Below are 23,098 nucleotides of genomic sequence, written 5' to 3'. Positions count from 1 at the left end.
GCAGTTCACGTATAATTTACCAGACAAGGTTTTAAATGAAAACAAATGTGAATTTTCAGTCTCAGTGGTTTACTTTCACCTTCCTCTTCATTTATCATCCCCATTGTTTATATTCTGTGACTTCCTAAATGTCATGCATCCAATTTGCATGTTGTCACCTTATAATAAGATGTGCAGTTTGTCTCCTTTGTGTCTGTCATCCAGAATTCTTTCTCCTCTGCTTAGGTGAGCATGGCACCATGTTACTTGCCTAACCACTATGATGACATGAAACTCCACTCGTTCTAAGAATGTACATTAATACCTGTTTTAATTGACATTTTTCATGCATCGCTAATATTCATATGTAATCGCTGTCATAATTAGCTCTTGGATTGGATAACTTTATTCATCCCGTATTTGGGAGATTTCATTGTCACAGTAGCAAGAGGGTGAGAATGCAGATATAGAAAAGGCATTTTAGACATAAATAGATAGGTAATAAGTAAGTTAATAAATAAATAAAAGTAAATAAATAAATAAATATTTTTTTATATATTTATTTACTTAGATATTTCAACAACACGCTTATTTATTTAAAATAAATAAGCGTGTTGTTGAAATATATATATATATATATATATATATATATATATAATATATACACATGCATACATATACATACATATGCATACATATACATATATACATACATATACATACACATACATACACATACATACACATACATACACATACATACACATACATACACATACATACACATACATACACATACATACACATACATACACATACATACACATACACATACACATACATATACATAGACATACATAGACATACATAGACATAAATATACATATACATACATATATATTAATATACATATACATACATATATATATATATACATATATATATATATATATATATATATATATATATATATATATATATATATATATATATATATATATATATATATATATATATATATATATAAATATACATATACATATACATACATATATAAATATACATACATACACATAGATGTACATGTATACATACGATTGGTTGGTCTCTTAAACAACATTACAAAAATAATGCTACCATGCAATTACTGTGATTCCTCTCTGAGTAATACAGCAGGCACAAGCTTCTCTCCATCTTTTTAATTCTGTTCAGGGGCAACCAAATCAAAAGGACTGACCGCTTTTGAATGTAAATAGCGCGGATTAAATGGCTGACTGGGCCGCCGGGCCAGTGGACTGCTGATTGAGCCTTTTGATTGTGTTGAACGAGCTTGGCTGTCAAGTCACCCAATTGATCAGGTTTAGCTGGTGGCAGGCTATTGGCAGGGGAGTCAAATAGCCCACTATTGAATCCAGGGCTGTTTTGTTGTCATTTGCACGAGTCGTATTGTTGTATACGATGAATGTGCATATGTTGTTTCGCTGTCTAATAGGACATATACATATTTTTAAGAAAAAAAGAGCAGCAGCCATCAATGAATGTGTCGTTCTTAAACTTCAACTTGATCCAAAATTGATGCCACACCCAGGAAATTTTTTTTTTGAAAGATTGTGCTTTAAAGAAGCTGCAATGAAAACAAGAAACTCGATCTTTATTTATTCTTTATCCAATTTAGAAGGAATTGTTTTTCAAATTAAATAAGGAAATTCAAGCTTATTTTCATTACTGTATTAATGTTGCCTTCTATTATTTTTTTGCATTAATCCCGTTTGTGGTCAAAAAACAAAATGTGTATATTGAATATGTAATTTATTTTAGTGTTTTAGTGTTTAATTCAACTCGATTGTGATAAACATAAAATAAAAAGCATCAAAATTTGACTTTTTCCAGGAACTTTTGGGTTAGATTCAAACTACAGGCATATGTTCATTCCGTCTTGCCAAAATCTGATTTCTGTGATTTCTGACTGTCCAGCTACAAATCAGTTTGTTGCCAATCTGAACAAGAACTAACACCTTTTTTCCATCTACAATCTCTATCTTAAAATGACCTAACCCAAGCCACACATCTAAACTATCTCTAACTTACCCGAATTAATAATACTGTATATATTTTTTGTCATTTTTCTATGGATGTATGCACTGAGTAAAATGTAGCCCCTCACCTAACTCTCCATCTGTCATCCCCTTCAGCACGGTGAGGAGAGCCAACTCCAACGAGCACGTGGGGTCTCTCACACGGAAAGACTCGGGTGACTCCAAGGGCAACCGAACTCGCGCCGGGTCCACTGGCAGTAATTCTAGCGGCAAAAGAAGTGACAGGTAACAAATGTCGTATTAGCAAACTCTCTTTACTCCTGTGAAACAACAAGAGTTGCATGCCAAAGGTTTGCCGGCTGATGCTGATTGAGTGTTTGCTTGTGTATTTTGCAGCAAGCAGAGGGACCCAGTGTTCAATGCGGGTAAGAGCCATATTCTTATGACTTTGCAAGTTTATAAAGTCAAGACACAACTTTTACACACTTGTAGATGATTTTTTTTCCAAGGCACACATGGTATTATTTAGTCTTTTTTCTCTTGCCATCGTCATACCTCTTTCATAGTTCCATTTTCATCCTTCTTGTGTTTTTTAATCACCTTTACTGCATTGTTTGGTTAAACATTTGCGAAAAAGTATATAAAAAAAACCTTCCTGTAGTATAGGACCTCCTGAAGAAAAAGACAAGATAACCCCACACAATTAAACTACACAAATGAAATCCAATTTCAAAGTGCAAAGGTACAAATACTATCTATAATCAATGTATAAATTTAAATGTTGCACCAAGAAAGCATGCAGGCCATAACTAACATGCTAAAGATCTCGTGGAAAAAAATAAGCTCCTATCATTTTATTCATATCAAATGAATATTAGATGAAATTTAAATTTAGTAGTCTAATTTCTTTCAAAAAATCAAATTAATCAATAAATAAATAACTACATTTCCACTAAACAAGTTTAAGGAACAATATCTACATGATGACAACAAATTTAGCACAGGCTTCTTAATTTATGGAGAAAAAAAAACATAAATTAGAAAGCCATTAGAAAAATAGGAAGGTTACTGATCTGTTTTCGTAGTTTAAGTGGTAATTCCACAGTTACTGTGTAAAAACAGCCAATTTATAAAGCAACTCTGCTTCTTCTCTTGCTGTCAATTGCAGCCATTGAGTACACTCAAGCCTCAATGTATTTTGAAATTCTAATAAGCAGTTCCTGTGTGCAAAGCAACACGCTCACATGTAATGACAGAGCAGGAAATGAGGAAGCCATGATACTCCTCACCTGCTCCTTGTGTCTTTCTCTGTAACCTTTACAAGGGATGCGACGTGTGACACACTGCAAAGGTATGCATCTCCCCTTTATGCCCGCCCACCCCCGCTTACCCAGGCACCCGTTACCTTCCCTCACTGCACCCTCGGACTTCACAGCTCTCTTGACTCCGCTGATCACTTAGGCCGTAAAAAATAATCGTGTCCATAGAGTTGTAAAATTGATCAGAGAGCTGTCAAGACAGGAGCAGGAGTGTTTTACTAAACCGTGACTGTGTTAGCTTTATTGTTTTGAGAGCATATTAACAAATGCAAAAAGCACACGCCTTATCTAACCTTGCACTCATTGTGTTCCGATGCGATTACTCGAGCGTTTCACTTGAGCTCCACTTCAGACGATGCTGAAGTGTTTGTCTGCCTCACATTCGCTGTCGCCATAGTAACCGCACAAAGATTTCGCTCACACATTCAAGCTTGAGTTTTGTGATCACGTGACATTTTATGGAAGCGCCACTGCTCTAGTTTCCACACAATGAGGATTTGCATTGCAAAAAAAGCTGCTTTTTTCTGTGCGCTTGCTTTTTTTATTGTTGGAGAGCTCATCCAGTTAATGTAGTTACCCAATAGGTTTTGGGTCACTCACTTGAAAGCTGTATTAGTTTGTAGTTCTCTGCATTATTTTAGGAACATGCGTTAATTACAAGCGTATAACAACTCTGAGAATTATGAAGCGTGTCAATGATTTTAAAATGAATTATTTCCCTCGAATCGACAAGTTCTTGAAACTTCAAGTTGGAAAACATGAGGCTTGATGAGTTGAATTTCAAATAATTCATTCAAAAGCTTACCTTTTCACATTCAACTTTAGAACAGCGCTAATAAATGTGTTTCTACGATAGAAGTAAACCCCTTTGACTTTCCTTTTTGTGCTTTCATAATGCTTTCACAAGTCCCAAAATGACAAGAGCTATCTAACGTTTTAATTTCTATTGACCTCCTCCAAAAAACCTCCCCCGTTACCCTTTTGACCACTGTACCACGCCCCTCTCCATGACCCCCACGGCCCATCCAAACTAGTCACAGTGCAGATTTACCTCACCCGATCCGGCAAAAAGGCGAAGAACGGCGGCAGCGCTACCGCTCTGGCCGTAACGACGCATTCAGCTGTGAGCTCCCAGCGCTCCCCGGACAGGATCAAGGCCAGCATGGCCAGAAAAAGAGTCGCTGCCAGGGTACCACAAGTCAGAAAGACTCCAAGTGTTAGCCTGGAGTTGAGGAAAACTCAACTGAGGAATCAGCCGACACACTTTGGCCTCAACACACCAAGTTACCGCGGCCCTGTAAAGTCCCCTAGCCAGTACTTTCAGATTTGTTATTAACTACCCCGGAGTAATCCCAATTTCTGGTTAATTTTTTTTTATAAAAATCAATCAAAAAGTTGACTTATACCAATTACAGTGGTACCTCGAGATACGAGCTTAACGCGTTCCGGGAATGAGCTCGTGTGTTGATTTACTCGTAACTCAAATGAACGTTTCCCATAGAAATGAACTAAAAACAAATTAATGCGTTCCAACCCTCTGAAAAAACACCCAAAACAGGATATTCTAATTCACCATCTATTAACAAAGTAACAAATAACTAGTGGTTTAATAGTACTAAAATGTGTTTAATAGTACTAAAATTAGACGGATTTCGCGGAAAGGAGAGAGAGACGGATGGGGGGGGGACTTTTTGCACGGCAACACGCTCGTAACATAAACAAATTTAAATGAACTTGGATTACGATGCAGACACACTCAAAAATAAATGTAATCTAACCTTAAACTAAACTTTATTCTAATTTTGTTTTAAATTTTGATACCTTTCTTCTGGCTCTATTTGTCCCGCCTCCACCCTGACTTTCAGATGCAACCTGTTGAGGGTTGTTTGCTTTTGAATTCTCTTCAAAATATTCCAAAAATGATGCACACAAATGTCCTCACAATAGGATAAAGCACGACCACTTGCCAACGAGAAGTAGTATATAATCCTCGTATTAGCGATCGCTCCGCCATTCGCAGTCTTACGGAAGAAGAACACTGAAAAAAATGCAACGCTCCACCGCCGTATGCTCGTATATCAAAATTTGTCTCATATCTCAAGATAAAGATTTGCCCGAAATTTTACTCGTATCTCAAATTGCTCGTATGTCGGTGCACTCGTATATCGAGGTACCACTGTATACTATTAGGACATTTAAACTACATTGCCTCTTAAATGAAAGACGTGGTATCTAATGAAACAGTGTTTTCTTCAAGGCCACATAAAATTAATATTGTTAATGCAATTGGTTTCATTTTGGTATTGCATGAATGGCTTTTCAGTTTTCATGTTTCCCCCTTCCATAACAATTTCAATCTGCTTTTGTCTGCAATATTATGTTGATTAACCTTTGCTTTGAGCCAAATATTTTCCCATTATAACAAAGCGTTTTCTTTTAACTGCGTTGCAGTGTTGTTCCAAGAATGTGTGTAAAGTGGCTAATAAAGTCCATTTAAAAGCTTATTTTTCCTGTGTTTTCAGCTTAAGTCATTTATCCTCTTACATGAAAAAATGTTGTCGTAGACCAATACATCACATAATCCTTTCCACACCATCAGTCCTTTTCACACATCACCATAACAAATTATACAAACACTGTCAATCAATCAATGAACAAAATGATACAATCTGACCATCATTTACTGCATTCATAAAAAAATGAGTGTGTGTTTCTTTTTTCCAGAGGAAGGTTATGTGAAAATGTATTTGAAGGGTCGTCCCATCACCATGTTCATGCCCAAAGACCAAGTGGACGGCTACTGTCTGGAGGCGAGGGCTGACCTTCCAGCTAACAAGCTTAAACTGGACTGGGTGTATCCTTTTCTTTGGAGTCTTTTCCAGTCAGTGAGTGAGGAATAATCCCAAAAGGGAAAAGACACTTGCTCTACTTTTTCATAAATGAAACATTATCGCTGTTCTTTAATTCCCTTGACCGTACTCATGACCAGATACGGTTACCGCGGTCGTGATTGCCGCTCCAATCTTTATTTGCTTCCCACTGGGGAAACTGTGTACTTCATTGCATCTGTAGTTGTCCTATTCAACGTAGACGAGCAGCTACAGAGACATTACACTGGACACACGGACGACATTAAAAGGTACACACACACAAAGTTTGACTAACACTTAAGGAGTCCAGTGCCTTGGTCGAATAATCGCTGCCCGACAACCCCGCGTCAAGCTGAATTGGACATTATTTGAGCTGAAACATGAGCGCTCCGAGTAAATACATTGGATGGCTATCGTTGTTTATGACAATGAGATACATTTTAGGAATTTTAAAATTGGAGTAACATTCTTAGAGGGACGACTTTAGCCCAAGCAGCCAAATTCAAAGGGTTGCTATATTTGGTAAAGTGGGCACTCCACTATTTCCCTCAATCCTCAAAATGTTATTCCATCTTCAATTCTCATCCAATCAGCTGACCTTGAAATTTCAGTTAAATAGACTAATCCAAGGGTGTCAAACTCGGGTTGGTTCGCGGGCCACATTAACGTCAACTTGATTTCATGCGGGCCGGACCATTTTACATATAATATTTAGATATTTTTAAATAAATGGATTAAAAGAACTGGATTAAAAGCCCTGAATATTCAGTTTTTATAGATCTAAAACAATGTTTATTTGAGCTTTTTTTATATATTTTAGATTTTACAAAATGATTTTTGAACTAAAAACACAGAAAAAAAATGATTAAAATTACAATTATTGATTTAAAAGGGGGAAAATCAGGAAATTTAATATAAATCTATACTCTTCATTTTAATTTGATCCTAAAACAGAAAGTCGGCACTCATTTACTTTCCCGGGCCACACAAAATGATGCGGCGGGCCAGATCCCTTATCAAATTTTCTCAAAATTCCTTTTCAAACCTCTGTCTGACCTTCTTACCCCAAAATTTATATTACTAAAATTTAATTACTTGAGTATCCTGAACACAAAATCCTGAAAAACATACAAAAATACAGAACCAAACACGAAACCTAAACCTTCTGTACGTCTTCACCTCTTTCTGGCCAAAATATATATTAAATCAAAATTCAATCCACAGAAAGCAGCTTGATATCTGTTGATTATTTACATTCACTGCTGCAGAATCATTAAATAAAGCTGGCCTCATTCAGCTCTCGTGTGTTGAGTAATGAACACCATCATGATTTTGTTATTACCCTCCAGGGTTCATCACAGTTCAGATAAATCCTCCACAATTTGGATGAATTTGAAGTTACTCCAATCCACTAGCACTACCTAAAAAGCAATTATAATATATCTTCACATATAACTGCATTGGAAACTAAAATAAGGCCAGCGTGCTTTCATCTTTTGCTGACATCTTTTGATAAACTGATCTTGAAAGGCTTTTTTCAGTATTTTCAAGTCTGTTTTCACATTTTCATCAGCTTGGCAGTCCACCCTGATAAAATTACTATCGCGACCGGGCAAGTGGCGGGCACATCTTTAGAGGGCAAAGTAAGTGAATTTCAATGTTGATACTATTTCCATATATTTTTACATTTGAAGTCAGATTTGTCACAATTTTTTTTTTTTTTTTAATACCTTTCTGCGTGTGTTTTTGTCTTGCAGTTGGCTCCGCATATTCGCGTTTGGGATTCTGTCAGCCTTAACACCCTCCATGTTCTGGGAGCCGCTTACTTTGAGCGAGCGCTTGTTTGCTTGGCTTTTTCTAAGTCGGTAAGGAAAAATTACTGAGATTTTCTTGTAATCGACAAGACATACTGATTATTTATTGTCGTTAGAATGGAGGAAACACGCTATGCGTTGTTGACGACTCGAACGACCACGTGCTGTCTGTTTGGGACTGGCAGCGAGAAGACAGATTGGCTGAGGTCAAGGTAGGTTTGGTGTTTGTGCTAATTTGTGTGTGCATGTGTCCATATGTCTCTCATCAGTCCTGTGCTGTAATCTGTCTCCTTCCATTGAATGATAAGAATCTTGCAATATCTTCTGAATTAAAAGCAGTTGTCCCTAAAATTGGTTCATTAAAATGTATTCTACACCTTATTGGCTTTCAGACGTCCAACGACACAGTTTTTGCTGCAGACTTTCACCCAACTGACAGCAACATTTTGGTGACCTGTGGCAAATCACATCTCCATTTTTGGAGCTTGGAAAAAGGCATTCTTGTCAAGAAGCAAGGGCTGTTTGAGGTAAAATGTCACTCTAACTTCATTTATTTTTTTATCAAAAAATTTGGAGTCATTCACTATATTCCACATCACTTTTGGATTAGATTGGATAACTTTATTCGCCCTGTATTTGGGAAATTTCATTGTCACAGTAGCAAGAGGGTGAGAATGCAGATACAGGAAAGGCATTTTAGACATAAATAGATAGGTAGTTAGTAAATAAATAAATAAATAAATGGATAAATAGATAAATAAATAGATAAATAGATAAATAGATAAATAGATAAATAGATAAATAGATAAATAGATAAATAGATAAATAAATAAATAGATAAACAAATAGATACATAAATAAATAGATGAATACATATATAAATAAATAAGCGTGTTCCTGCAATATGCAATAAAACTTTTATACCGCTTGTAATATTCTCTGTTTATTTGTTTGTGTTTTACAGAAACAGGAAAAGCCCAAGTTTGTTTTATGCGTGACCTTTGCAGAAAATGGAGATACAATCACCGGGGACTCAAGTGGGAACATCTTGGTGTGGGGAAAAGGTAAAAAATAAAAATAAAAAAACACTTTTAGATTGAGATGCTCTAGTGTAGACTTCCAGTAAAAACCATCAGATCAAAATGTTTAACCTTCTAAACTCTTATTATCTCAAAAGCAGCCTATTTGTAACATCATACTGACAATTATAAAGAGACGCACTTCTCACTCGCCTCCAAACACAATTTCTCGTTGATCCTCTCTATCGATCCACCTCTCTGTCGGCCATTAACGTGTCTGCCGCCAGCGAGTAGAGGTTTCCTGTACAACTTATCCGTCTCTGTCACGCAGGCACTAATCGCATCAGCCACGTCATCCACGGAGCTCACGAGGGCAGCATCTTTACCCTGTGCACGCTGAGGAACGGCACGCTGGTGTCTGGGGGCAAAGACTGCCGCCTCATCTCTTGGGACAGTAGCTATCAGGCCATACAAACAGTGGAGGTGAGAAATGGAGCTTTGCTGAGAAGATTTTAGCTGTTGAGCATCTCATCTTTGGATTCAAAGCACTATGTGAATGCGATGATCAAATATTCATCAAAGTCTGTATCCTCTCTTGTGATGAACGATGTTGCTTACGTTGGCAAGAACTAGTACTACTGTTGCTTGCTCCAGATTTGGTTCTTCATGAATAAAACAGGCGATGTCTCCTTTTGAAGATGATTTTAATATTGCAGTAAAAGTCTGATGAATGAGAATAAGGACAGTACAGATAATAATATACACCGCACATGGTTTGTGTTGATGTCTCGCAGGTGCCAGATGTTTTTGGACCAATCCGGACGGTGGCAGAGGGCAGGGGGGAGAGTGTTCTCATTGGAACCACAAAGAATTTTGTTCTGCAAGGAAATTTAGATGGAGAATTTCTGCCCATTACTCAGGTTTATCACTTTTCCATTGGAACATTTCTCCCTTGGAGAAGACGCTAACCGTGACAATATTGATTTTTTTTAGGGTCACACTGATGAGTTGTGGGGACTGGCCGCCCATCCATGCAAACCACACTTTCTCACCTGTGGTTATGACAGGCAAATTTGCCTATGGGACTCCAGTTCTCATCAGTTTATCTGGAGTAAACACATGGAAGTAAGTTGAGTTGAGTCTACACTGCCCCCTGGCGTCTCTTAGCATAGTTATATCCAATCTATTATTGAATTGAATGTTTTTTATTGTCATTATACAGGTATAATGAGAGTAAAAGCTTGACCACGAAGTGCACAAATACAAAAACAAATAAATAATCAATAAATAATGTACCGTTTTTGCTAGTGTAATGGAGCTGTTGCTGTTTCATTTCTCTTTGCATTTTTGCTATCTATTTTGGGACACTTTGAGTAAGTTAATGATGTTTTTTCCTCACTGATGTTCAACTTTGCACACTCCTAACAGGACACAGCCCAATCAGCAGACTTCCACCCATCTGGGGCTGTTGTTGCCATAGGAACCCAGATTGGCAGGTACATAAGGAAAATCCTCCTTTAAATATCTGGTAACATAATGACAAATATGTGTCGTTTCCAGAAGGGAATGAGATTTAAAAACAATTTTAAATTGATCAGCGAATTGTTGTGTGTGTCTGTGTGTGTGTTTGGTCCTGCAGGTGGCTGGTACTGGACACTGACTCAAAGGATTTAGTCACAGTGCACACAGATGGGAATGAACAGCTTTCGGTTATGAGCTTTGGCCCAGGTTTGCATTTGCAAAACAAAAACAAAAACCTTACTGTATTCTAATTCCATTTTGACTTGGTTTATCTTTTTAAAAACTATTTTAGATGGGAACTTCCTGGCCATTGGGTCTCATGACAGCTACATCTACATCTATGCCGTGGCAGAAAATGGCAGAAAGTACAGCAGAGTAGGGAAGTGCTCAGTGAGTGGCTTTTTTTATGGTCTTCTATAGGTTTTATACATTGATTCCACCATTTGATCACTCTGGTTCAAATTGAAACTTTGATTTAGTTTAGGATACTTACTTACCAAAATATACTTTTTTTTCTAGGGTCACTCTAGTTTCATCACCCACCTTGACTGGTCATCTGACTCTCAGTACTTGGTGTCTAACTCAGGAGACTACGAGATACTCTACTGTGAGTGCAAAAACTGTACTGTAACAGACATATGTACACTTAAAAATGCTACAGAACTCAAATTTTAATCCTGCAACTTTGAGGGCAAGCAGAGCACATGGACTTTTGGGTGCCTGTGTTGCCTGTAGTTTAGGAGTTAGTCATTAGGAGGCAGCCTTGTTGTAGAATCTAGATTTTTTTTTTAAATTTCTGTTGTTTTTGCAGGGATCCCCTCTGTGTGCAAACAAGTGGTCAGCATGGAGACCATACGAGATATTGAATGGGCCACACACACCTGTACGCTTGGCTTTCAGGTTTTTGGTAAGTTTCTTTTTCTTTTTTTTTCCCAATGTCAGGAAGTAAGCCAATGTTACTTTGTTATCTTTCCAAAAGGCATGTGGTCCGACGGTTCAGACGGCACCGACATCAATGCCGGCAGTAGGTCCAATGATAAGAGTCTCCTCGCTACTGGAGATGACTTTGGGAAGGTTCACCTCTTCTCCTTCCCGTGTTCTCAGTTCAGGGTAATGTTCTGCACGGAGTGTGGAGAGTTCTGTGGTGGGAAATAATTAAATGTGGTGAAAGTTAACAGGAGAAATGGCACTGTTCCTAATTTCAGGCTCCCAGCCATGTGTACGGTGGCCACAGCAGTCACGTCACCAATGTGACCTTCCTGTATAATGACAGCTGCCTGGTGTCGACCGGCGGGAAAGACATGAGTGTGATGCAGTGGAGGATAGTCTGAGCGACAAGACTCAGAACATGGACTTCCCTCTGATGCTGTTCATGCAAAATGGAGGAAAACCTGACCACGCTACGACGGAAACAAGTCAAAGGCCTCAGAACGTGGATCTGAACTGAGGTGAATTGAGAGATTTCTTTTTTTCACGAGTCTGCTTTTAGGTCCCGAATGAGGTGTGATGTGTTTCTTAGTGTTTCTCCATTTCCCCCCCTTTAATTCAGCCACACTACATTTATAATCCTCCCAACAGACTGTAGTCCTTTGTTTCTCAACCTTAAAGGAGCCATGGCACATATTTTACATTTGAAAAAAAAATCTCTTGGCACCAAAATCTCCAAATGTTTATAAACAGGATAATTTTTGCTTTTTATTTAATAATATTTCATTTGTACTAAATCATAGGACCATTTTTTAAGTCATTAGCTGGAAATAGACAGCAATAGAAATATACTCTATTTGGACTGGTAATAAGTTAATGTAAATGAATGAGTAAAAAAATAAAGAACGTACCAAAGGCTCAGATTTGGCACAATTGTGCACCCCCTTGACATTTTTTTTAATTTTTATTATTTTTTATTTTATCTTGACTGACAATACACTAATTGAGCCATAAGAGGATTGTAGGAGAGCTCCACGGAGTGCTTTAATGAATAAGTTCCTTTTTCTGTCAGGGGCCATTGATCGAACAAACGGCTTTTGTGGTTGAAATGTCTTTGGTCTTTTTTTTTTTAATTCCTTTTTTTTAATAACTCTTCTGCCGAGTTTCTATTTATATTTTAAGAATTGCGTAGCGACCTGGCAAATGCCCTTGCAAGGAGGTTGCCAATATGCTACTGTAAACACTAAATTGCACTTGATTGTTTATGCATTTGAAAACTGTATCAGATATTTAACTCAAGACATTAACAACTCAAATATTAAACCCTTAATTTTTTTTGTATTTCCAAATTACAAGACACCTTTTATCTTGATTAAACCCCTACATTTTTGTCCATACCTGGAAAAAAAAACGCTACACTAATTTGAGGGGAAAATGAGTAAATGAGTACCGTTTTATTCATTTTATTTATTTTATTCTGACTGTAGTCATCGAGTTGAAGAATGAGACCATATCACTGTAATTGCCTGATTCTCCACAGTGCATACTCAGTCAGGGAGAGGTACTTAAATCAACTCATTTGTTTATTTTCAGTTGAATTCAATAAGAAATGATGAAAAAAGCATTTGACTTGTTCTGAGAAGGACAAGAAAACGAGTCTTATTTGAGCTTCCCATGACCCACTTATGTTTTCTTTAACTTTCTCATCAGTGAATCTTATTCTGTACTGGTACATGTCACACTCGTAACACTTTGATTTAAAGTCATAATATATATCAGGGTGATGATGAGGCCAACGCTGTGTGTGAAGTGGAATTTGTATTGCCAGGATGCAGCTGAACCTACAATAACCGCTGAATAATTAACATTTGTCTGACAAGAGAAAACCAAATAAAACTCCTTGGGTCCTGTGTCCAAATTTAATGCCTGTGAGTCACATTTGTCTAAAGCAGGGGTGCCCATTACGTAGATCGCTAAGGAACTATTGGTAGATCTCCAAGGTACTGTTCGTACGACAATAACATTTATATCCCTCCCCTCTGTCCATTTCCTTAGCTGTTATGAATTTGGCATTTCCACAGTGAGCTTTACCGTGAATCCAGAGTGGATTTTCACCCCCGTTCCCTGCCGCTCCCTTACATGTTGATAGTCTAATGCAAGGGTGTCAGACTCGGGTTGGTTTGTGGGCCGCTTTAACGTCAACTTGATTTCACTTGAGCCGGACCATTTTAGATATAACATTTAGATTTTTTTTAAATAAATGGATTAAAAGCCCTGAATATTCAGTTTTTATAGATCTAAAACAATGTTTATTTTAGCTTTTTTAAATATATTTTTTGATTTTACAAAATTATTTTTGAATTAAAAACACAGAAAATATTGAATAAAAAATTTAAATTATTGATTTAAAAGGGGGAAAATCAGGAAATTTAATATTAATCTATACTCTTCATTTTAATTTGATCCTAAAACAGAAAGTCGGCACTCATGATTTACTTTCCCGGGCCACACAAAATGATGCAGCGGGCCAGATTTGGCCCCCGGGCCGCCACTTTGACACATGTGGTCGGTCTAATGTGAGGTATATCATTACATAATTGCTGAGCTTTGTCAGTGGCCTGTAAATAAGAGGTTAATTCCTTGTAAAGTAGATCTTGGAGCATGATCACATCTGCAGTAAGTCATGTGTGATACCTTTCAACCAATGTGGTATGTTAGAAGAGCAATCAGTGGATTGCAGTCAGGTGCTTCTCATTTCAGGACAACCCCCATTGGTCAAAGTGTCTGTGGAACAAAAAGCTGTACACGCACCAGCCCTCCAGGACCACCGCTTTGCCCACCCCTGAATTCTAACCCTAACAACAAAGTAGATTGTGGGAAAAGAAGACCCTGGATTAAAAAAAGTGTGAGCGGCCCTGGACTAATGGTATGTACAATGGGTAATTTCAACAATAACTTATCTGTATCAAGACCTGTTGTACACATATGTGGAAATCCCATTTTTGGATCACACAGGGGACACAAATATTTGTTAAACAAGTGAAGCTGAAGCCTACAGATGTAAAATATATATGTAAAATTAATCATTGTTTTTTTAACTAATTTAGAATTGAGAATGACCTAAATCCAAATTGTTTGGAGGATTTTCAGTGCAATCAATTGCTACCAGCCTCTCCCAATAAAAGTCGATGGACGTCTGCCATCATTAAATGAGTTCAATGCGTTCCCTCTAAAGAATTAAGTAGAATTGATTATTCTCAGTATTTAGGATGAATCAAACCCGGAACTGCAACAGTGGGTCGATTAAAGACCGAGGCGAAAACCATGCATGCACATTGCCTTCTTGCAGTGACATGTTTTCACCACGGGTAGGCAGCATTGAGTCGATTACTCGGCCAGAGCGCCGCATTGTAACCTTGTCAAATCTCTCCGCCTCTCACCGACCACCAACACTCCGAATGGGAAGAAAATATGGCGTGAGGAAGGCGGCGGCCGTTTACGACCCCCTTCGCACGCCGGTTGCTTGCTTACAAGTGAATATTAGTGAAGATCAGACAAAGAATATGGATATAAGGACACGCCGCGGCGCGCGTGTGCAGCCGAGACACCGGAGCACAAAGCGGATGGGAGACACAGCCTGAGCCGCAGCACGCCTTCACATATCCGCTTCCAAACAAGCTTTTTCCCCCTTTCGCGACGCCCTTTCGACTCCTGAAAGTCTTTTTTTCCACATACAGCAAAAGCACGCCGGTGGGTTTCCTCGTCCTTGTCGTCGTCGTCGTGTGAAAAGAAGACGGCGACATGAGGTAAGCTAATCCCACGCGCCTCATTTGACGCGTCATGACAGATGCACACTGGTTTAACAGCAAATAGTGCGAAAAGACGTTCATGCGATTTATTTCTTCATCACTATGAACATACACCAGTACCGCGTGCCAATGTGAAATGGGAGGCCCTCTGGTTCCGATTTATTTGGCTTCTTTCCTCTCATTCAGAAGCCTTCTATTGTCAGGGTGAGACCCCGCCCCAATGGTTACAGATGCAGCTTTAAAAAGCCTAGAGTTGTCATGGCAACGACAGCATCACTGACTATGCACCAGGTGGTATGTATGGTGGTGGCTGCAAAAGAGTAAGAAGTACGGATACAGTGAGGAAGACTAACGAGGTGGTTATTCTGGTGGTTGCCGGGCAGGTTAGGCAGTCCCCCCGGCAGCTTCACTTTTTTCCTCCTCAATGACACACGGAATTCATCTCTTCGTCTGCCTCCATCAATCCGCAATCTATATTTGATTCTGTGAGTTGTACCCGGGCAGCCACTTGCTTACTGATGTTGGTATGCAGAGTGACGTAGGGTCCCAAAAGCTCCAATCCACGACCCTGGGCTTTCTATTTACAGTATGCGAACGTCCCGCCTGTAGTTTGACTCCAGTGCTCTGGGTCTGCATACATAAAAGATGGTCCAAGTATTCTGACAATGCGTTTTTGTGGGGGGAAAAAATCCCATTCTGTGATAAGAATATCATCAAATGTAGAGTCATAAGTAAAAACGACAAGTCATTTATTTACACTACTAATGCTCATAACACTTCTATGGAGAGGTGGGTTAAATAGCTAAAACTTATATCCAGGTATTGGTACTTCAGTGAAACGAGTTCTCAAGTCTAAATACTAATTAGCGTAGACAGTTAATACTATATTTTCCAGACTACAAGTCACACTTGTTTTCCATAGTTTGGCTTAGCCTGCCACTAATACTAAAATGTGACTTATGTATGTTTTTTTTTCTTCTCTGACTACGACAGGCTTTTATATTGTTGTTTTTTTAGGTTATCTGAAAAACTTATCTTAACAGATGTGTCTTTAGCCTGTTTTTCTCCACATTACTATTGCTACTTCAACATTTGTTTTTCTGTTAGTCCGAAAAATACGGTACTCTATTGCAACTACTCCATGACAATATTGAAACTGTTGTAAAATTATGATAGCACAATATTTTACATCCCTAACATAGAGATATTTAACTTAAAAATGGTTTTTAAAAAGTCATTTTACTCAGTTACAGCCCACTACATCTGCCACCTGGTTACTGTTGGTATACAGAGTAATGTAGCAGGCCCAAAACCGTCAGTCCAAGATTTGTGTTCCAAATATTTTTTATGAGCCCCCCTGCCAGCCTTTTTGACTCCTGGGGGTGTCTGCGTATGTGTACACTTGGCTGCGTGGTAACTTTGCGTTCAACCTGCCAGCGCAGATGCAAGATTTTTTTGGGTTGCTTTTATTACACTGATTGTTTCAATGAATGGTAGAACTGTAATGAACACATAAGTTCACATTTGAAGGTTCAAATCTCGACCTTGGACTTGCTGAGTTGTGTTTAGATGTTTTACTGTCCTTTTGAAGTTTGTGTGGCTTCCTCCATGTATAGTAAACTTCAATTGAGAATAGCAACAAATAACTTGAACCAAGCAAACACGCTTTTTTTCCAAGACTTTCTGAAGTTTCGGGTTGCAACTTTTAACAACAAAATCAACCAAGCTGCCACTTTGAATTCAAGATATAGTCGAAGTGTGACTTTAGGTGAATTTGTGAATAGTCTACTGGAAATGTGTGGCTAAATTCACCGTCCTTCTGTGTATTGAAAACCAAAAAGTTGAAATTGAAGTGCCTCCACTGCTCACCAAAATTGTTATGGTAATGATGGTGACTCTTGACAAAGCCTTACACAAGAACAATTGAAATCGGTGAGCTAATTTGTTCAACATGGCTGCTTCCTTTGTGGCGTTGATGCAAGTGTCCGTGAACAAGAGTTATTTTTAGGCGGAGTGCTTTTATTGTACCGTGGTTCTTCTCCGTTCTTTTCCGACTGGCTTTTATTCGCTTGGCTACGTGCGTCTTTAGGCGTGTGAGTGTATGTGGTTAGAAAACGGGTGCGAGAGGCCAAAATGCGAGGCATCGGTCCTGTTCTATTAATGCAGGTTGACTGCTGCAGTGACTGAGTGGGAAAAGGTAGCCCCGCCAACAGCATGTAACACGCTGACTCGTGAGTACCGCCTCCGGATGCTACACCATCAACAATCCAACATCCCTAAGTTCCCCATCATATCAGTGAACGGTTCAATATTAGTTCAAGTTGCACTTCCAGTAAGAAGAAATGGCATTTATGTATTTTTGCAGTTCTCTTACAATGAAGAACACATTAAAAGTGCAGTGGCATTTTTGTTTCTTGCATCGTGTCAAAAAAATGTTTACAATTAGTTTAACGAATAAACGCTCACCTCAGAAACTTTCACAGAACAGTTTTCAATCCAAAGTTGTGTTTTAGCTTGCTGTATAATCATTAAGAAAACAGTTCAAAACACTTTTTTGCTTGAAGATTTAACCATATGACTGATATCAGTTGCTAAATGCAATACCTCATCTGTCAGGGTTATGGTGGAAATCCTAACTGCTATAAATATTCAAGAAAACTCTTAGAAGTCTCTTTAAATCAATAAAGAATGGTTGTTGTACTTTTAAAAATGTACATCTACCTCATAGGTTATTTTCCCCCCCATATTTTATCATCCTGAATATCCTCAAAATTGAACGGGATAAAAACCCTGCAAATTGTCTTCATATTTTAAGCATATCTACATTAAAAAAAAATTTAAAAAAATCTCATGGCATGCAAAATGATGACGATAAAAAATGTAATTTTCCAATTTTCACCCAAGATTCTGGATCTGGCTGAATAGCTGACAAATAAAGCCGCGTTGATCAAATCATACATTATTAAATTGAACATTCATCCATCATCGCAAGTTGTCATACACTGCTTACACTTAAAATCATGAAAGGAAGATTCAGTGTTGCTAATTCAGCAATTTGGTTGCTATATCTAGTAATATTTCCAATTGCCATGTGGCCATTTTTCTAAAAAGTGACTTGTGACTTAAATTCCCACTACAAAACAAAGGAGACCAATTGTTTTCACAATGCTGCCTGATGAAAAATAGTTACGCTGAACATGATGGCACTTTTACACTTATAATTTGTGCACAGGTTGGATTTTGATGAGTACAATATACCTATTAATTTAATGCTAATTTTGTAGACCCCCAACCAGCAGCTCATGGACCCCTGGGGACCCCAGCAGACGCAGCAATGTTGCTTAATAGAATGCCTGGGTGTCCTTAATCTGGACCTATTGCTGGTTACTAGAGAAAATTTTGGAAAATCAAAGCAGTATCTGGTGGACAGATGCGCACCAAAAAGATATTCCCGAAACATGAATACAAGTTTATTTCAATAAATGTCACTCCACTCTGCTTTGTGTTGGTTAACCCAGCCATGGCGAATACAGAGACATTGTTGTTGTCATCAATAAGAAGCAGAGTGTACAAAACAGAAACTTGTCTATACTCGTGTACAATAGTTTACTTTTTTTAGTATTCGTCCATATTTTCAACCTGGGGGTCAGTTTTAATTCTCGATGATTCTAGATGAGTCATACCCAATCATCTTTCCTGCCGTAGTTGGACCCCTCCGAATAGAACACACAGTTTTTCAGCATGAGTTGATATTTAGGGTGATAATAATAGTAAAAAATGTTTTTAAAAAGTCTGAGCGTCCACTTATGTGGATGTCGCATTTTGGGTCAGGTATCCCAAACCATTTGTTATACAAGAGGGACCTACTTGATCCAAAATGTAATATCCAACTATCTTATTATTAAAACCATATTAATATTATTAATAATGTGGTATATAGGTGTTAGGTGTGCAGTCTTATCTGTCAGACTCTCCAAGTCAAAATGGACTGGACGTCTAGTGCCGTCAAGGCTGTCAATGTGTTAAATGTGCCATATAAAGCAGTAACCCAGCAGATATGCCCTTTATCCTATAGAAATGTGGTTGCGTGTGATATAATGGATAGAAGCTCTGTAACTGTTCCGGTTATCCAGCGTGAACAATTCCCTGGAGGCTGAAAGATAGCGTTCCTCTCAAACGAATAGAACGAGGTGACTGGTCTTTGCCAGTCACATGTTCCCTCCCTCTCTCTCTTTCTTCCTCTCCCTCCCTCTCTCTTTCTCTCTCTGTTTGCTCTCTATCTGGCTTGCATTCCCTTACTCTTGTTGCAGTCGTCCTCTTGGCAGTGTCTCGGGCTCATTGGAAGATGTGAGGAAGGAAGGTTTGACAGCGGCAGCATGCGTGTTGCTCTCCCCTCTCAGATTAACACCTCAACCTCTCCACCGTAATCTCCCCCTTTACACCTCCCTCCATTATTCGCCGAGGACTGGGTCGTTGAGAAGATGTATTCATTGGATGATTTCGGGTAGGACAGTTTTATCTTTAAACGTGTTTTAGTTTGAGCGAGTGTGATCGAAGATGGGACCTTGGAATGTATCTGTTGGCTTCTCTTTCTTTTATTTTTTGTGTGTGTGACCACAAAGGATTCCAGTTCTTTCTCTCTAGGCCTAGAATTGGGGTAGAAAATCCTGCTTGTGTTCCTGTCTTTTTCTTTCCAATCTTGCTCAACTGAGGTTTCGTTTGTCCAGCCAAGCTCCATTTTGTTTTATTGGCGTAGTCTCTTCCGCGAGTAGAGGGAATGACTTTTCTCCGTCAGCTGTTTGGAGAGCCTCGTGGGATCGCTCGCATCTGAGTTGCATGGGAGTGCAAAGCATAGGACGGGAACAGCACAGGAAGCGTGGGATGGAGAGCGCTTAATCGCTCGCCGGCGGTATGAGTGCAACTATCAGGAGCCAGATGACGGCGTGATAAAAGGACCTTGGCAAGATTACGATGGGATTGCTTCACGCTCACAGCACAGATGTGTGGGATGCTACGACATTACAGTATTCCATTTCGTGCTTGAGTCCATGCACTCTAGTAATCCACTCAAGTCTGACAATGTGTTCTTTTACACTGTAGCCACAACCATCTGATTTTTCTTTTCTAAATTCCAAAATAGAACCTTAGAGCTTTGTCACTTCCTAACGCCAACCACAGGAGCAATACATTTTCCGTCAAATGACCTCATGGTTGGGGGATTTGCCTCAGAATGGTCAGGTTTGGGCCTTGAATGTATGGAGTTTCGTTTTGGTTTTGTAAGCCTATGCTTACACATTCCCAAAACATCAATGGGAATTTGTTGGATTTTTGGGGGGGGTTCTTTAAAACAATGAATCTTCTAAGTTGTAAATGTTTGTCTTTTATGTGCTCCTTGTTTGGCTGGTGTCCAGTCATGTCACCCAAAGTCAGGTGGAATAGCTTCCAGCTAAAGAAACTGAATGGATTGGCACACACAGACACGCACATATTACCTAGGAAGTATTTTCTTCCTGAAATGGAATCAGCCTATCTCTTTAAGGATCAGGATTAGTGTGCTAGCTGAGGAAGGTGGACTGGGGAGTGTAAGGAGACGAGGTGGGGGGAGGTTGCTCCCGTCTATAGGATGCATTTGTCTAGAACAGCCATTCAAAGTGAAATGAACAATTGTTAATATCAGGGTCAATGTCCTAAGATGAGTCATTGGATAAAGCAACCATTGTTATTTTACACGATAAATTTGAACTGTAGAAATAATTGTGTTGCTGCTGTTGCCGTGGTTATATAGTTGGCTCCAGCACCCCGCATACCTAATGGATTCACTCGTATAGCGATCATTCTTATTGTTTTCCTAAATCAGTGGCGTCGGAAAATTGTTTGTTATGCCATCAATTGATAGATGAATAGATTAGTTTGATTTATGATTGTCTTATGATTTTTGTTATGGTTCTTGGAACATTTTAGATGGCATGTGATACACAAGGTAGTGTATTAGTGTATTTTTCCATTTGGATTTAACAATCTGCTGAAGCATCAAGCATATTTTTTCTGTCATGCTCCGGTGTCTTAAGGGCAGACAAAACAAGCAGCATCTATTTACTTGATTCTTATTCTTTTGAAATTATATAATGTGGTTTACCATCTACAGACTTCCCTTGAGCGTAAATAACATATTCACCTAACCTGGCCATTTCTCTCAGAGCACTGTCATCACATATTTAGCACACGTGGGAATGAATGAACCCTGAGGCAGTCTAGTTTTGATCCTTTCTAGATGTAGTTTGTTAGCATTTACCCGATCTGTTGCGCAACTGTTCCCCAGGCTATGTGGACCCTCTTTCAGTTTGAATGACCTTTTGGCAGCTTGGTGCTAAAAAAAACATTTCCAGTTATTTTGTACATGTAGCTAGTTCAGTACCTTAAAAGTTAACTGAATTATTGCGAGAAAATGACAACATGCTACATTTGATTCAGTAAAATAAACCAGAACCAAAGTAGGATGCCCCACCGTGACGCTTCAGTCAATCATTAAGCTGTAAGTGCAAGGCCTTAATTAAGTCTGAGAGGTAATCAATTAACACAGCATTTTAATGGATGGTTACAGTAGCACCCTGCCTCCCCTCTGCCATAACTAACCACTGACATTTAGACAACCAGTCAGTCAACGGCGGCTTATTCACAATGAGCTTTGACTTTAAAAGTCTCGTTATGAAATGATGTTATCAGGAACAAAAATGTAGAGAGTTATTTTGTTCACAGATTACTCATTACTGTTAAAGGCGAACTTGAATGACATACTTTGCAAGTAAAGCAGATGTCATACCTGGAAGTGTATTTAATTAATTTATCCTCGACGTCGCTTGGGGTGCTGGAGCCTATCCCAGCAGACTTTTGGTAAAAGGCAAATTCCACCCTAGACTGGTGGAAGCATATTTCAATACATTCAAAATGGATTGAAGGAACAAAAGATTCCCCTCATTTACATGGGACAACATATGCTGTTGTAAATGTTATGATTTCACTTTATCGTAAATTACTCCGATTCCCACGATTTACCTGCCATCCCCTTGGTATTAATCCTAGTCTAGTGCATTGCCCATCCCTCGTGTGGATTGGAGGGGGTGGGCATTAAAGAGCTGTTTGAGATGGATATGAGGTAATCTCCCTTGGGTTTACACTATGACAATAACACAGAGATTCAATGACACACACTAACACACAAACACACACATGGTCATCTGTTTTTAGAGCGACATCAGGGCAGTCAATGACTTCATCTTTGCTGCCCGCCTGTCCATCCGTCGTCTCTTTGTTTCCGAATGGACATTTGTCACTTTCTTTATGGATGCTTCACTTTGAACAACAATTTTTTTTCTCCTTTTTAAATGACGTTTCTGGCTTTCTAGCCCAGGATTATCATGCAGTTCATTTGATTTTTAATAGAGTGATCAGCCAGAGAGGTTGTATAAGATGCAATTGTCGACTGAAATGGACATCCAACGGTTGCGAATGCTCCGTTATGGTCTCCCTCAAAGCGTCAGTGACTCTGGGCTGTTTTACAACCACATCAGCAGCAGGTTGGTGTCCGTACTTTGTTTTTTGTCGTACGCTCTCTGCGATGGATGTCGAAGGCAGACACATGGAAATGGACTTTGTTACTTTCTTTACGTTACGTCCAGTTTTGAGAAGTATTGTGATCGGCCAACAGCGCAGAAGGCAAATCTTTTCTTGGTGAATTTAATCAGAGTTGAAATACTAATCTATAATCTTAATCTGACAAACTGTTGTTTAGCCAGAGAATTTAGGT

At 38.7% G+C, this 23,098-nt stretch overlaps 2 protein-coding genes across 10 annotated transcripts in view; both read left to right on the top strand.

The window, feature by feature from the left end:
• The window catches only part of eml1 (EMAP like 1), a 37,236-nt gene extending 24,421 nt beyond the window's left edge, over nt 1–12,815 (top strand). For all 5 annotated transcript variants that reach the window (XM_077621058.1, XM_077621057.1, XM_077621056.1 and 2 more), the window contains 19 exons: nt 2,172–2,300; nt 2,412–2,440; nt 6,059–6,188; nt 6,324–6,473; nt 7,778–7,847; nt 7,962–8,069; nt 8,135–8,230; nt 8,411–8,545; nt 8,983–9,082; nt 9,369–9,520; nt 9,832–9,957; nt 10,031–10,162; nt 10,466–10,533; nt 10,677–10,765; nt 10,851–10,948; nt 11,078–11,165; nt 11,370–11,465; nt 11,538–11,668; nt 11,764–12,815. In XM_077621058.1, coding sequence (XP_077477184.1) covers nt 2,172–2,300; nt 2,412–2,440; nt 6,059–6,188; nt 6,324–6,473; nt 7,778–7,847; nt 7,962–8,069; nt 8,135–8,230; nt 8,411–8,545; nt 8,983–9,082; nt 9,369–9,520; nt 9,832–9,957; nt 10,031–10,162; nt 10,466–10,533; nt 10,677–10,765; nt 10,851–10,948; nt 11,078–11,165; nt 11,370–11,465; nt 11,538–11,668; nt 11,764–11,889 — 2,053 coding nt within the window. In that variant the 3' untranslated portion in view covers nt 11,890–12,815. The remainder of the gene's footprint in view (nt 1–2,171; nt 2,301–2,411; nt 2,441–6,058; nt 6,189–6,323; nt 6,474–7,777; nt 7,848–7,961; nt 8,070–8,134; nt 8,231–8,410; nt 8,546–8,982; nt 9,083–9,368; nt 9,521–9,831; nt 9,958–10,030; nt 10,163–10,465; nt 10,534–10,676; nt 10,766–10,850; nt 10,949–11,077; nt 11,166–11,369; nt 11,466–11,537; nt 11,669–11,763) is intronic.
• A 1,424-nt stretch (nt 12,816–14,239) lies between these two features.
• The window catches only part of evla (Enah/Vasp-like a), a 34,777-nt gene continuing 25,918 nt past the window's right edge, over nt 14,240–23,098 (top strand). For 2 of the 5 annotated variants that reach the window (XM_077620777.1, XM_077620776.1), the window contains exon 1: nt 22,688–22,868. In XM_077620777.1, the coding sequence (XP_077476903.1) occupies nt 22,762–22,868 (107 nt within the window). In that variant the 5' untranslated portion in view covers nt 22,688–22,761. Of the gene's footprint in view, nt 14,412–15,222; nt 15,292–19,574; nt 19,799–22,687; nt 22,869–23,098 lie in introns of those variants that run through there. The other 3 variants (XM_077620780.1, XM_077620779.1, XM_077620781.1) reach the window with 3 other exon arrangements.

The sequence above is a fragment of the Stigmatopora argus genome, chromosome 15, assembly GCF_051989625.1.
Source record: "Stigmatopora argus isolate UIUO_Sarg chromosome 15, RoL_Sarg_1.0, whole genome shotgun sequence".
Classification (NCBI taxonomy): domain Eukaryota; kingdom Metazoa; phylum Chordata; class Actinopteri; order Syngnathiformes; family Syngnathidae; genus Stigmatopora; species Stigmatopora argus.
This window is presented reverse-complemented; position numbering and strand designations above follow the sequence as displayed.